Source organism: Habropoda laboriosa, unplaced genomic scaffold, assembly GCF_001263275.1.
Source record: "Habropoda laboriosa isolate 0110345459 unplaced genomic scaffold, ASM126327v1 scaffold173, whole genome shotgun sequence".
Lineage (NCBI taxonomy): Eukaryota > Metazoa > Arthropoda > Insecta > Hymenoptera > Apidae > Habropoda > Habropoda laboriosa.
This window is the reverse complement of record NW_017100298.1, coordinates 51,220-67,735: the sequence shown is the minus strand read 5'-3', so window position 1 is coordinate 67,735 and position 16,516 is coordinate 51,220. Positions and strand designations below refer to the sequence as shown.

General features: G+C 43.8%; 3 protein-coding genes across 3 annotated transcripts; all 3 read right to left on the bottom strand.

Annotated features, from left to right (window-relative positions):
* Positions 1-599: 599 nt before the first annotated feature.
* Positions 600-1,670, bottom strand: LOC108573927. The gene has a single exon (XM_017936418.1). The coding sequence runs from the start codon at positions 1,668-1,670 to the stop codon at positions 600-602; it is 1,071 nt and encodes a 356-aa protein (XP_017791907.1).
* Positions 1,671-11,979: 10,309 nt separating this feature from the next.
* Positions 11,980-12,996, bottom strand: LOC108573926. The gene has a single exon (XM_017936416.1). The coding sequence runs from the start codon at positions 12,994-12,996 to the stop codon at positions 11,980-11,982; it is 1,017 nt and encodes a 338-aa protein (XP_017791905.1).
* A 626-nt stretch (positions 12,997-13,622) lies between these two features.
* Positions 13,623-14,999, bottom strand: LOC108573925. The gene has a single exon (XM_017936415.1). The coding sequence runs from the start codon at positions 14,997-14,999 to the stop codon at positions 13,623-13,625; it is 1,377 nt and encodes a 458-aa protein (XP_017791904.1).
* Positions 15,000-16,516: the final 1,517 nt, after the last annotated feature.

Here is a 16,516-nt window from a genome sequence, read left to right as displayed (position 1 = left end):
TATGTTGTTCAGTAACTCGAGCTGCTTACAATAGTTGTGCCAGGTGGTGAATATGGTGGACGGAACTGATTCATCCCAGTTCAATTTGAGTAGCCAAAGCTGTTGCAGTAGAATCTTCGCGACCACAATTACTGGACCGAGCAAACCGAGAGGGTCGAAAATTCTGGCTATTTCGGAGAGAATAGTTCGCTTGGTGATCCTGTTGGTTGAGAAAATGGAAATGGTGAGTCCCAAAAAACGCCTAATGTTTTTAGTGTTCGATCTTGGTGGTCTTGTAGTGATAATTTGACAGATCCTTCTGTCAGCCCTTCCAAGAGTGACCGGTCGTTGGATGCCCATTGTCGAATGTGAATGCCGCCGCGCTGTAGCAGGTGAATAATTTCGTCTCGTAAATTGATCGCCTCTTCTCTGGTTTGGGTTCCGGTGATTAAATCATCGACGTACAAATCCCGTGTCAAGGTTTTAGATGCTGTTGGAAATTGACTGGCTTCATCTTCTGCAAGTTGTTGAATGCATCGTGTAGCGAGATACGGTGCTGCTGCTAGTCCAAATGTGACGGCGTTCAGCTGGTATGTAATCATTTTGCCATTGTTGTCTCGCTAGAAGATTCGTTGAAATTTCCGATCTTCTTCACGCACGAGGAACTGCCGGTACATCTTTTCGATGTCTCCGGTCAGGACATATTTGTATAAACGAAAACGCAGCAACAAAGAATTGATGTCGTCTTGAATGGTTGGTCCGACCATTAAAGTGTCGTTGAGTGAAGTCCCGGTGTTCGATTTTGATGAACCGTCGAAGACGACGCGAATTTTAGTGGTCTGGCTGCTTTCCTTGATAACGGCGTGGTGTGGTAAATAATAACCTGGTTGGGTATTAGAAGTAGCGGTTAAATGGCCGAGGTCTATGTATTCTTGAATGACGGCGGTGTATTGGTCTTTTAATATGGGATTAGACTTGAGTTTATTCTTCAGTGAATGAAATCGTCTTAACGCGGTATTTCGAGAATCGCCGAGGTTGCGCTTATTGTCCTTGAATGGTAAAGCCACCACATACCTGCCATCGGGTGACCGTCTTGTGTTTAATTTAAAGTGTTCCTCGGCTGCTTGTTCTTCCGAGGTGAGGTGAGGTGTAGTTGCGCTTTCTTCTAATTTCCAAAACCTTTCCAGGTCAAGTTGTAAACTGGTGTTATGACAGGTTAGTGATGTGGGTGATGGTTCGCTGCGGGTTGGAACGCTTCCTCCGATGATCCAACCGAGCTGTGTTTTTTGAAGTATTAAATCCGAGTTTGATGGCGTTGGAAGCCTTATTTGTCCAATGCTGAAGAAGGATAGGGTCGGGCCTGTTCCGAGTAGTATTTGAACTGGTGCTGGTTTGTCGAAATCAAGATCAGCCAAGTGAATGTTCGGAGGCATAGAAATGTATTTGCGATTGATTGGTTGGTTTGGAATGAGTGTTGATATTTTGTATGATAAAGAAATTGAGTGTTTTCTTGAGATTGGTATGAATTGATTGAATTGTAGTAGCAACGTATTGATTGCATGTTGTGATAACTGTAGTTTTCGGGCCAACTCCTCGGTCATAAAGTTGGCCCTGGAGTAGGTATCCAACAGGGTTCTGCAATTGATGAATGCTCCGTCCCGTGCACGTACCTTTATATTTGCCGTTTTCATGATTTCATCGATGCAGAGGTTGACGGTGAATGAATGCTGCGTTGGGAGGTTATGTCAGGATTGTTCTCGTTCTGGTGGTTCCATGTGTAGAAGTGTGTGATGTGTTTCGTCGCATACTCTGCATGTCATTGACCTGTATTGAAGGGCGTCGTGTCCTTTTCGTAAGCAGTTTTTGCAGAGTCCTGCTTGTTTGATACGACTGTTGCGGTCTATGATAGTCAATCCCTTCAATTCGGGACAATCGTAAATACGGTGCGTGTTTGTCTTGCATAATGAACATCCAACGGTCACTGTTGTAACGTGTACATGTTGGATTTTCGGATTGGTCGTCTTGGTTTCTGCTGATCTTGTTCTATTGTTATACCTTGACGAGGAGGTGGTTGGTTGCATGTATTTTTCCGCTATCTCCAAACATCTTGCCTTGTCTGTAAGGAAATCAATTAAATTTTCTAGGGTTGGCATGCGGTCGGAAGATTCAGTCTTCTCGAATTCCATGCGTGAATCACGATCCAATTTTGGAAGGAGATGAAGGATCGTTAGCGTTTCCCAATGTTCCGTTGGCTGTCCTAGGCTTTTTAATGATTTTAAGTGCAGCCGAATGTTGTTCGTGAAGCTGCGTATAGAGCTGGCTGAATTGTGTACGATTGGAGGCACGCTGAGAAGTAACTCTCCATGACGCAATATAATTAGTCGGTGATTCGCGTAGGTTTTAATGAGGAGTTCCCATGCATGAGTATAATTTTGCTCCGTTATGTCTAAAGAGCTGATCACATCTGCGGCTTCTCCAGACAGCGCGGACCGTAAATGGAACATTGGAAAGCATTACCTGGCCGTCGATTAATGAAATGAACTGATCCTTGAAGGTTAACCAGTTTTCTACCCTTCCATCGAAGCGTGGTAGCTCGATTCGTGGTAATTTGACGTTGGTTGTTATGGTTGATAGTGAAGGATTATTATGTTGTTGCGTGTTGTTGTGACGGAGGATTCTTTCGGCTGCTGCATTCACGTTGTCGTATTGTTCCTCCATGTTTTCTTGCTTTGTCGCTTGTGTGTGCCCTGTATCTAATCTTTCAAGTTCCTGCTGTATTTCTTCGAAGGACCCGAAGCTTTGATGTAGACGCTTCATTTTCACTGATAACTTGATTGGGTCTGGATCTTCTGTGTATTTGGTCAGGTAATTTTGAAGTTGCGTGAGGTGTGTTTTGATAACTGCGCGTCGCATGATGAGATCCTTTTGTTCACTGGTTGCCATGTTCAATTGTATTCACTGCACTAAGTCACGGATTTCACTGCATTCGCTAATTCACTTAGAGTATTCCGGCTCGAAGGACCAAACTTATTTCGTGTAACCCTTACAATTCTAAAGAATTCTTCGTGGTTGTAAATCACGATACACTGGACGCGATAATGTTTACACGAAATGAACTTTGTCTCAAACTAATAAGGCAAAGGTGTTCTTAATTGAATGACAATGCACTATTGGTTTTATTAATATATTTAATAACAAATATTAACTGGTTCAATGTGGTCGAGGTATGTGTCAGTGTTTGACTGCGATGGTGTGATTGACTTTCGTAAACAAAAATGTTGCCCTTATACAGAAAAGAGTGGTTGGGGTGTGTTGTCGTGGGACCAATCCTTGACGTTCGATTTTTAAGGGTCGTCCTCCCCGAGCGACGAGCATTCCGCCCATTCCGGAATTTCCGAGATGATAGAGTGGGACATGATTGCGACCGGGGACTCGGACCCACGTGGCAATTGGTCCTAACGGGATTTTGAATTTTCGTGTTGCGAGTGTGGCTTTACGACAAGTCATTAGCTACTGCGGGAAACGGATGGGCAGCAGAATGGCGTGTGGCGAGCGAAATGCAAAGGTTCAATAACCTTAAACACCTTCTGTGCCTCGCCCTCGAGAAAGATATTAATAAAGCGATTAGAAAAAAGGGAGGCACTCGAAAATAGCTTGGACTGATCGTACGTGTCATAAAGCCGAAAGGATAACAGTTTAGGCTTATTGGGGATGCGTCCATTGTCACGTTCGGTACCGAACAAGTGCTGTGAATAATTATAGACTCAACAGTATTTTTGCATTTTTCATCATGTTAAATGAAAAATTTGAAAAGCCACTTATACATTTCCATCACTTAATCGAAAGTAAAACTGAAGTACAAAGAAACTTAAACTTACTTTTTCGAAAACATGAAGAAAATGAAAGTTTCTTCGAAAATTGTGTTTAAAGGTGTGAACAAATATAAACTCAATATTAATTTTTATACTATTACATTTAGTACTTACAAGGAGAGTGCAAGGCCTTCGGGTCACCAATTTAGTTAAGACTTTGTACACTTATAGATCTCGTTCACCCTTTTACGCATATATACTACTGTAGGGGCAAACACTTAATAATTTTTAAGTTATTCATAAACAAAGTTCTATTATTGTTTAATCTACAATTGTAGTTAAAGTGTTCAACAAATATTGTACTGGTGTATCATTTCACACTCCGCAGAAATGACAGTACCTCGCAAAACCGTCCTCATCCGCCTCCCAAACATACCGCCACACATCAAAAACCTAATCAAGACTAAGTACAGAATACGCACACTTTGGCAAACGCACAGACACTACGAAGCAAGAGCCCTCCTAAACAAGTACACGGGACTAGTTCAGCACCACCTAATAGAATGGTAAAACGCACAATGGGACAGAAAATTACAACGACTGAACCTGAAAGACAACTCCTGGAAAGTGACAAAATTTTTTAACACTCAAAACCATCGCACCACTCTCAACCTACAAACCAACAACTCAATAGCACAAACAGACTCGGACAAAGCGGAAGCTCTAGCAGTACACTACGCAAACATTCACCAGCAAATACGCAGTCACGGTAACCCATCATTCACAGCTCAAATCCATGCTCACATACGAAAGCTCCGAGAAGCCCAACCTCCTCATGGAACACCATCACCCCCCACCAAACTTTCCTCCCCAAAAGAAGTCCAAACCATCCTTGCAAAACTCAGGAATAATAAGGCCCCCGGTCACGTTAACATCCAAAACACCCTACTAAAAAATCTCCTTAAAAAAGCAATAATGAGACAAACATACATAATCAGCGCCATCCTCACCCACTGCTACTTTCCCAATACCTGGAAGAACGCGACTATCATCCCCATACCCAAACCCAATAAAAATCCCACTCTCCCCTCCAGCTACCGTCCTATCAGCCTCCTCCCGTTTCTCTCCAAAGTGGTAGAAACAATCACCCTTGCTCGCCTATCCTCCTTTCTGAACGACTACAACACCATCCCTCCCACTCAATTCGGTTTCCGCCAAAAGCATTCCACCATCTACCAACTAGCTAGAGTAACTAGCGATATAAAAACCCAGCTGGCTATAAAAAAACACCGCCGCCATGATCTTTCTGGATACGGAAAAGGCTTTCGACACCGTATAGATCGAAGGCCTCACCCACCACCTCCTAACTCATAAGGTCCCCACCCCTCTTACAAAACTAATTCACTCATTCCTCACACAATGTAAAATAACAGTCAGAATAGGACAGACCTACTCCCAAACGCACAACATAATGGTCGGAGTCTCCCAAGGCTCCGTCCTCTCTCCCACACTCTTCAAAATCTTCATTGCCCATGCCTTCCGCGACCTTCCCAAGCAGGCAAGCATTGCAGGCTTCGCAGACGACATCGTGCTATACACCGCCAGCCCCTCGCCACACAAGGCCATAAACAGAATACAAAACGCAGTTCAGCTAATAGTCAACAGGCTAAAAAAGTGGAAACTAAACACCAACACCGACAAAACCGAAGCCATCCTATTCACATACAAAAAATCACTTTCACCGGCAGTCAATATTCACAACTCCACCATTCAGTTCCAGAATTGCGTCAAAATACCTAGGCATACGCATAGACACCAGACTCACTTGGGCCACCCAAATAGCGCAAGCGAATAAAATAGCCACTTCTATCCTCGCCAGATACTACCACCTCCTAAAATCTCCATCCCTCTCCATCAAACTCAAACTCCTACTTTACAAATCCATCATCCGCCCCGTCCTCACGTACGCCTCCCCTGTATGGCACACGACGGTACACACACACATGAACAAAATTCAAATTACGCAAAATAAATGTCTCCGAATCGCCGCTAAAATCTCCAGACGCACACTAATCACCGAAATACACCACACCTTAAACATGCAGAACCTCAATACCAATCTAAACAATAAACTGGCCAACCACCCAAACCCACTATTAAGATCCGTCACGATCAACTCAGCACCTACCTGGGGTTGCCGCTCACCCCCCAATAAACGCACTCAGGCCGCGCGTACCTCTGCTACCCGGCCAAACTGAAAAGGGACGGAAGCAGTTCACGTCGAAACACTCATAATGTACGTACGCAACCATTGGGTGCTCACCCGTTAATATAAGACAAACTGTAAATATACCATAATGTAAATAACTTGTAAACACAAACTAACCCCACTAACCTAGAATAAGCCCCAACTAACTACCAACTAACACCCCCCCCCAGACTAAGTGACACCTCTTCAACCCTCAAGCTACTGGGTTTTTATATAGTGAATTTTCCCCTTTCACACACTGCACACTAACAAAAGAACATCATGCCCTGAAAAGCATAGACATACCCCTCTCCTAGCGCCAGATGCCTTCGGGCAGGCAGCGCACCACTAGACCTAAGATAAATATTGTATATAATATAAGTAATTACAATATGTACTACATTTACGCTACGGTAGGCTAGGGTGCAACTCCTTTCTCATGAAAAATATATATTTTTTGGACTTATTCATTTATATTATTTAATTCGGTGTGTAACGTTTACTTGCATAAGAGATTACACATTTATTACAAAATAATGAATAAAAGTTTTAATAAATTATAAATAAATATAATTGAAATTAATAGAATATTAAACTACCGTCTCGTGTCTGGAAACAGAAAAAATAAAGTAAATATAGGGATAGAAAATATGGTACACCATAAATTTAATAATATTGTATTAATTACAACAGTGGTAGTTGTCGTCAAAGCATACGAAGCATAATATGCAGAAACATTTTGTACATCGAGTAAGTACAGTATTATTGCATAGGCACTTGCTTCTTTGTACTTCTGTGGGAAAGCAGATTTGATTCACGTTTTGGAAAATTTGTCTCTCTGCTGTTAATCCCGCTGCATACCATGCATACTCCAGCATAGGTTTAAAAATTGGTGCACATATTGTTTGTGTATTAGAGAATGCAATTTAATTGCATCTTCCCTGGTTGCAATTTCTCTTCCGTGTTCTATCAAGTAAGTGCAATTCTGTATCCTTTTTAGAAAATTTTTGATTTGTTGGTAAAAATAAACATCGCGTGGTTGAACCAATGCTGTACATTTGGGCAGAATAATTTTGATGGTACACGTGTAGTCTCCCTTGTCGCTTACAAATAAGTCATCGTATATTTGTAGATTTGTTTGACCTCCCCATGAGTCAACTAATAAAAGAAATTTTTCGTCGTTTACGTAAGGTTGCAACACTGATTTTAAAAACGTTTTATATATATCTTGGGTTAATTTTCTAGATTTCGAGCACGATACTACATTTTTATAATTCCTCGTTAGTTCGCCTACTTTTTTAAATATATGTGATCCGACTTTCCTTGAGGGTTCCTGCATACATAGAAATAGTAGTAATTTTCCGGACATTGTCGTGGTATATTGAGCAGTGTATGAGTGAGTTGTTTTCGATAAGTTTTTTCTATTAACAAGAACTGCTTTCTCTCCTTTTACAGCTAGTGTCCTGCCGAATGTTGATTGGTATTGACATCCAGTTTGATCCGTGTTGGTTATGTATTTTGTATTAAATTGCGGTGTAATATATTTGATAATTTTATGAAAGTTTTCGGCAGCTTCTATTATATCATTTAAGCTTTCGATTTCTTTAGCTGACACGTAATTGGTTATTTTCCTTTGCTGAATTCGATGATTATTTTTAAAATATGATACCCACCGAGTGGAAGCTTTAAATTTAAAATCGTCTGATTGATATTGGTTACCATTGTTGCAATTGACGGGTAGTGACTTGCTGCAAATTTTGACGGTCCATTGGTTAATTGCATTGTACTTATCAAATATCGTCCCTCCATTGATGATTTGTTTCTTCCAGCGTAATATATTAGGTTGCTACATAAGATCTGTCCGCTAGAGTACGTCTTCTACAAATACGACTTTCGTATACAGTTTGTACTTACCTCAAACTATGTATTTCCCATCATTATTTATAACTTTTTCCCATCTCTGTGGAAGTTGCATTATGTCTCTTTTATAAAAATCTTGGGATTTATCACTAAAAAAACTGTTTATTGCACTTTTTATGTCCTTGAAAGTTTTAAAGTTTTTTCCATTCAAATTATTTTGTAGTGCATCCCAGAAAAGATGAAAATCTGTTGGTGCCAGATCTGGGGAATATGGTGGGTGTGGAATAAGTTCCTATTTCAAGTCCGAAATTTTTTTTTGTGTTGCCGTCGCCACGTGTGGTCTTGCATTCTCGTGGTCTTGCATTCTCGTTCAATTAACAAGTGATGGTCTCTTATTTTGCAGTTGTTGTTGTACTCTTTCTACTTGTTAGGATGCACTCGTGGTAGTTGCAACCAACTTTCGAGCTTTGTCGATTTTAGCATGTGGTGTGCCGATTAAGTCTAATAGGTTCGTTTTCGAAGGACCACCTCCGTGATTAGGAGGACAAAACAACTATTGCTATTGACTAAACTTCCTAAGAGCAACTCGTGGCGTGGTCAGATGACTTCTGTTTGTCCTTTCCGCAAAAGGTCCCACGACACCTCCGTGCGATGATGCACCGCGGGGGTGAGGCCCTCGGATAGGTTGAATACATTTTTCGATAGTGGTGGGGAAGGGTGGTTGGCAAAAACTATTGGTTAAAATCATAGGTGGGAAAACTACACGAAAATGCCAACCCCCAGACCATAGGTCACTCTCAGGTACCAAGCGTACCCTTGAGTGACGCACTCGGGAATTCCGAGTGCCTCGAACAATGGACCGTAGCAGACAATAACATTAAGACGTGCTTCGGCTCTGATGACCATATGAATGCAAAAAATGTACAAGTTAAATAGGCGAAGATTCTAAGTTGAAAACAAGGCAATAAAGGTGAAAGCAAGTTCTTAGATTGAAAGACTACGATTGCCGTGGCGTCATAAAATTACCGCTGCTACGAAACGGACGAAGGCGAAAAAATATACACAATAGAACTACATGCTAAGAAATCTAAGGGTCGGGCGGCCGGCATACCTGTCGAGGATTAAACACTACTCGTTGCAACTTCTTTTAGGCTCTGGAATGACTGTTTACATTGACGGATTCGTCAAAGCGATAACACGAGCAGAGTGTTTATATAATAGAAATGAAAAAGCGGTGCTAGGTTTTCTGTAGAAGCGGTTTATGACACGATCAAACGGGAACGGTTATTTTTGAGTTCAGGATTTTCGTTTACTGTTTGCACGTGTCTAATTACATCCTGCGAGGGTCACTAGAATTGCTTTGCTAGATTTTTAGTTATTTGTGTCCCTCGCGCTCAATAGCTTATGAACATACCATAAACCACGAATTTCCGAACGGCAAATCTGTATGTGACGGTCCGCTTGCCTATTAGTCACCCGGAGGAAATTCCAGATGTTTGGGACTTTCCGGCCACTCCTCGCGACCGTCTCCCACCCTTCCAAGGTGACAGCGCGCTAAGGGCGCATTGGAAGGGCGGTAAAGACGATATTATACACGCTGATTGGCAAATGCAATTGTTAACCATTAATCAATCAGCATGTCCTAACAAAAATCCCCCCCACGGACGTCCGAGACGCGACGTTGGAGAGTCAGTCGTTCAACAACCACGAACCAGGAGAACTAAGGAGCAACCAGCTCACATTTATTGTAATATTACGCGGTAGAAATAGAACAATTTGCAAGTCCCAATCACATTGGGTGGTCTTTCGAACAGTGTCTAGACGGCACAACATCGTGCAAATACTACAATGCTCGAAAGTTTATTTGTAACAACTACGGGCATTAACAAGCGGACAGAATTTACGCAGCAACCTAATATCATCCTTTCTTTTAAAAAATTTGCTGCCGTTGGCACGTAATATCTGTAAGCTCCACGAAGGATTCTGACGTGCCAGTGTGACTGCTATAATTTTATTTTCTAACGGAATATTAACCGAATGGTGTCTTCTTTCTTTGGGCTCGTACCACTCTTCTTCCGGAGAATCGTCACGCGTGGTTTCTTGGTATACATTTCCATTGTCGGACTCGTCAATATCAATGAGACATTCCTTTTGCAGTACTTCATATTCAGTAAGCATGTCAATGATATTTTCGATAATTTTTGTACCAATTGCTATGGCCGCATAGGAAATTATCGTGGACACTTCATTAGCGATTAAATTAGCTTTACGAAAATAGTCTTCTACATATGATAAGACATCCCTTAATTGTTGCTTTTCATTAGAATTACTATTAATTGTAAACGCAGTATTGCTCGTGACACAAATATTAACCGACGAACTAGATGCTTGCACATTCATTTTCACTTCTTACTCTGACTCTGGACAGATTTTCACTGACTGAAGAACTTATTCTGATGCAGGCGTGCTGCCTTCTCAGATCTTACAATAACAAACAGTTAGCATGGATATAATACGAGAAGTTCGACGAAACAAAGAAATCACGCATGAAGATTCTGTAGAGGATGAATAGAAAGCTAACGCAAGAAATATACAGGGTGTCCCGTAATTCCTCGAACACCCGGAAATGGTGGGTTGCTGGGGTGACTCTGAACAACTTTTTCCTTTACAAAATGTTGTTTGAAACTTCATTTTTGAATTATTAACGAAAAACACTGTCCAATCAGAGCGCGCGTACAGCCCATACGGAGAACAGAGGCTCATACACGCGCGCGATCGAACAAATGCGTACGCGTGACTTCTCGGTTATCGGTCGCTGTCTCTCCACGCGCAGCAGAACGCGTCTCGACCTGTTGCCGAAACTTGTCGAATCCCACATAATGAAGTGTCCAGGGGACAAAGGGTTCAAGTCCTTAGGATTGTTACGAGTTACTCTTGTTGTGTCCTCACACGGAGTGTAATATTGGTTTGGGTTTGTGGATCGGTCAAAATGTTCACCGTATGAGGGTGATACGTGGTTGACAACAAATCCGACAGGATTGGAACTGTCGGCGTATGTGGTTAATACGCCGTTCTCCGAAGGATGGACAAGGTTTGGTGGTTGTGAGGACAGTACGTATCGTAATGTCGGATACACCTTGAGCGGTTAAGATATATCCTTTGTGAGTTTAACTATTTCCTTACCAATGTTACAAGGAGATGGTTAATTGAATATAGGCTGAGCAATTCTATAATAACTATATTCTAATAATATTCAATGAATTTATAATAAGATTACTGTGGAGGTTTTGAGCGCTCTGCCGTTGCACTCGCGTTCTTGGATTATTGCACTCTAATGTGCCGTCTACAATAACTCGAAGGACCACCCAGAAGATTTTCTACTTTTCTGAGACTGTATTGTTTCTGTGGGCCAAGCCTGTTTGCTGGGCTTGCAGAGTTAGGACTTCGCTCTATCGTTGCTTAGATATAACTGACTTCGCAAATCGATGACGCTCGTCGACTTGCCGCTGCTAATACTAATTTCTTCCGATTGGCTGTTTTCCTGCTTCTCGAAAACACCAATCGGCGTGTAGAAGATGCATCGCGACACTCTTCTCTTGCGCCCTTAACGCGCGTTTCCTTAGAGAGGGGGTGGCGATGTCCTTTGTCAAATTGACGAGTGTCTGGCAACAGCGCGGGAATTCCTCCGAGTTCGTCACCTCGGTCCCTTGACCGTTACACGCTGACTCGTGACTCGCCCCTCCGGGAGACCCATTTTTATGGCAGGGCTAGGTTATTGAGGACGAGGGAAAGCGCCTTAGAGGCCAGAGGGTTGTAAACCCCACTTTCTGTCGCCGGGACGTAATTTTTACTAAAATTACATGCTGCCAATTATCAAAGTCCCCTTCTCAAAAATAACCGTTTCGGCATGTCCGTGCCATAAACCGCCGCGCAGACATCCCGCCCACCTTGAACGCGTGTTACGCGTTCGAAACTAACGCTATTATTACTTATAACGAATATTTAAATAAATTACAAGTATTACTAATTGTAGAAATGTACATGGTTAGATTATTTCTAAAACTATTTCACTTAGCGTGGTTAGTGTCTTTCATTGTCCAGGATCGGCAACTGACACAATTTTGTCACTGGTTTTTTGTACTCCGCCTCTGCTGTTTTGATGGTGGCGACCCTAGCCACTCCATCCTTGCCGGGATGCAGATGTATGAACCTGCCAAGAGACCAAAGCAAGGGAGGCAGGTTGTCCTCCTTGACGATGACCAAAGCGCCTTCGGTGACCTTTGGCGATGTGGATTGTGTCCATTTGTGCCTCTGCTGAAGCTGGTGGAGGTATTCCCTTTGCCAACGCCTCCAAAAATGCTGTAGCATCTGTTGAATTAACTGATACCGACCTAGTCGGCTTGTCTTTAATTGAGTAATGTCATGATCTGGTAACGCGGTCAGTCGATTGCCAATCAAAAAATGTCCGGGAGTGAGGGTATCGAAATCTGCGGGATCGGATGATAATGGAGTGAGAGGACGAGAATTCATACAGGATTCTATTTGCGTCAGCAACGTGTATAATTCTTCATATGTGAGCCTTTGCTCGCCGATAACTCGCTTAAGGTGATATTTCGCGAGTCTTACCGCGCTTTCCCATAGTCCTCCGAAGTGAGGAGCACGAGGAGGTATAAATTTCCAATCTATTCCTTGCTTTGTTAGAAATTCAGTCACTCGTTTTTTATGATGCTGAGAATTCAGCCGCTCGCTTAATTGTTTGAGCTCGTTTTTTGCTCCTACAAAATTGGTTGCATTGTCGGAAATGATGCAACGACATCGACCTCTTCGCGCTGTAAACCTTCTAAGGCAATTAAGGAATGCCTCAGTGCTCAGGTCCGTGGCCAACTCGATATGAACGGCCTTTGTGGCGAAACATATAAAAATACAAATATAAGCCTTGACTGTGACCTTGCTAGGCGTACGCCCTTTTGTAGCAAACGGGCCCGCATAGTCAACCCCGCAAGTTGTGAATGGGCGAGAGGGTGTTACCCTCTCGCAGGTAGCTGTCCCATCACGCATTCGGCAACTCGTGGCTTTGCTCGGAAGCACCTGAGACATCCCCTAATGACCCTCTTCACATTATTTCTTGCAGCTATGATCCAATATTGTTCTCTTAATGAGGCTAATGTCTGCTGACCTCCTGCAAGCAAGAGCCTTACATGCTCATGCCTGATTATGAGGTCGGTCAGCGGGTGTTTGGTTGGTAAGATAGCTTGATGCCGTGTTTTAAAGGCTAATGGGGCGTTTCCTAATCTTCCGCCCACCCTGATTATTCCCTCTTTGTCCAAAAAGGGTGCCAGCGCGCGTAGAGTACTGGACGCACTCACACCCCCTTCCCTTTCTAGGGAAACTATTTCACCGGCATAGGCTTCGCGCTGCGCTAACCATATTAATCTATCGCGGGCTCGGAGCATCTCGTTGACGCTAATTAATACTGTCTTGCCTTCTTCACCGGTAGCACTGTTCTTAAGCTTCGCGTTTTTCGTGAATCTTAAGCAATAAGCTGTTACCCGTAACAGTCGCGTGTACTCGGAGATTCTGCGGAAGAGCACGAATTCTTCCCCTACCGTTGCTACAAACAGATGCTGTTTTTGCTTCTCTTCGGGCACCTCTATAACGCTTGTCTCGATTGATGGCCAGGCACGTTCACCCTTTGACAACCAGGATGGTCCTGACCACCATAGTCAGTTGATCCGTAGCGAGCTTGGACTGGTTCCACGCGAGAGTATGTCCGCGGGATTGTCGCCCGAGGGTACGTGCCTCCACTGGTGATCTTTGCATAATGTCTGGATCTCCGACACCCTGTTCGCGACGAAAGTTTGCCATCTATTTGGCGGACCCTGAATCCAGGCGAGTGCAACTCTTGAATCGGACCAATAATACTCATTTTCGCATATCAAATTCAAAGCTGTCTTGACCCCTTGCACTAGTCGCGCTAACAATAATGCACTACATAGCTCTAAGCGAGGAAGGGATAGAGATTTCAAAGGAGCGACTCGCGACTTAGAGCACAGTAGCCTGACTTGGCGCACCCCTGCTGTGTTTTGGGTTCGCAGGTATACGCAGGCCCCGTATGCCTCTTCCGAAGCGTCCGCAAACCCGTGAAGATCTATACTCTCTGTCTCGCTAATTTTTGCACATCGCGGAATTTTGATATCTGGCAATCGTTCTAACGCATCACGATAGGCGGTCCATTTCGTGTGCAGTCCCTGTGGGAGGGATTCATCCCAACCTACCCTTAATTGCCAGAGATCTTGCATCATCAATTTCGCTCGAATTATTATTGGTCCGATTAAACCTAACGGATCGTAGATCTCGGCAATCTCCGACAATACCGTCCGTTTGGTGTAACGTTTATTAACCGATGGTCGCACGTTGTAGCTGAGCTGGTCTTCCGCCGGCGACCATTTCAAACCGAGAGTTTTCGGATCTTTGTCTATATTAAATTGCCTATCACTATCTGCGTCCGCGATCTTCAAGCAGTTGCTCGCCCATTTGCGTAATTCAAAACCGGAGGCTACCAATATCTTAGAGATTTCCTCCCTGATCTCCTTCGCGTTCTCAATCGTTTCTGTCCCGGTTAGCAAATCATCAACATAGAAATTGTTTATGATTATCCTACTAGTACGCGGGAACTCTGACCGGCACTCTAAGCCCACTTGTTTGAGCACGCGCGTTGCCAAGAACGAGGTTGACGCTGTACCGTAAGTGACGGTGTTCAGCTCATAGCAATCTATTGGTGATCGCGGATCTGTCCGCCACAGAATTCGCTGAAACGGTATATCGCGAGAATCTACTAATACCTGCCGATACATTTTGGCTATGTCAGCGGACAGAACGTAGCGGTGTGTTCTGAATCTAATCAAAATTGACGTGAGGTCACTCTGAACTGTTGGGCCTACCTTTTGACTATCATTCAAAGATATACCCGTGCTTGTTTTTGCCGAACCATCGAATACCACCCGTAATTTCGTGGTGGTACTTGTTTGCTTGGAGACGGCGTGGTGAGGTAAATAATAAGACTCACTTTGAGCCTCCTTAGTTTCCGAAATGCGCGACATGTGGCCTAATTGCTCATACTCGCGCATGAATTCTATATACTGAGCCCGGAGCTCAGGCTGCCTGGCTCTAGAGATTTGAATCTAATTTCTGCCTGCCCGCGCGAGTTCTCTAAAGCCTTGATTTGGTCATTGAATGGTATTCTGACCGTGTAGCGACCATCGGGGTTACGTTTGACGTTCATGACGAAGTGCGATTCACATTCGTCGATCGCGTCACCGTTTGTGATGCCCTCTTCTACCTGCCAGAACCTTTCTAGCTGCTCATGTAATTGTCCGTTCGTAACTACGTGGCACTTGCCTACCTGGCTTTCGTTTTGAATACCCGAATCGAGCCTTCCGCCTAGCACCCAACCTAGCTGCGTTTTCTGCCATATCAGATGGCGATTTACTGAATGTTGCCCGACGCATAGTAACCGCCAGAAGAGTTCTGCTCCGATAAGAAGGTCGATCCTTCCGCGCTTGTGAAACCGAGTGTCGGCCAATTTGATATTAGGAGGTATTGATATCGCGGATCTTTGTATAGGAATGTTCGGTAGTTCTTCCGTGATATTACTCATTATTAAACATGCGACGCGAGCACCGAAGCCTTCTATTCGCGAATGGATTTCTATATCGACTTTTCCTTCAACTTTGCTCTTGATTGCGGCTATTCCCGCTATTCGCGCATTTGTCCGTGAACGGTCCAGCCCCAGCGTATCGCAACACTCTGTTGTGATGAGGTTGGCCTGTGATTCCGAATCTAGTAGGGCACGGCATTCTCTTTTTCTTCCCTCGCGGTCCTCTATAAATACTACTGCGGTGGACAATACCACTTGGTTCGCAGTGCTGCTGGCACGAGGCTGACGCTGTACCGTAAGTGACGGTGTTCAGCTCATAGCAATCTATTGGTGATCGCGGATCTGTCCGCCACAGAATTCGCTGAAACGGTATATCGCGAGAATCTACTAATACCTGCCGATACATTTTGGCTATGTCAGCGGACAGAACGTAGCGGTGTGTTCTGAATCTAATCAAAATTGACGTGAGGTCACTCTGAACTGTTGGGCCTACCTTTTGACTATCATTCAAAGATATACCCGTGCTTGTTTTTGCCGAACCATCGAATACCACCCGTAATTTCGTGGTGGTACTTGTTTGCTTGGAGACGGCGTGGTGAGGTAAATAATAAGACTCACTTTGAGCCTCCTTAGTTTCCGAAATGCGCGACATGTGGCCTAATTGCTCATACTCGCGCATGAATTCTATATACTGAGCCCGGAGCTCAGGCTGCCTGGCTAATTTTCGCTCTAGAGATTTGAATCTAATTTCTGCCTGCCCGCGCGAGTTCCCTAAAGCCTTGATTGGCATTCATTGAATGGTATTCTGACCGTGTAGCGACCATCGGGGTTACGTTTGACGTTCATGACGAAGTGCGATTCACATTCGTCGATCGCGTCACCGTTTGTGATGCCCTCTTCTACCTGCCAGAACCTTTCTAGCTGCTCATGTAATTGCCCGTTCGTAACTACGTGGCACTT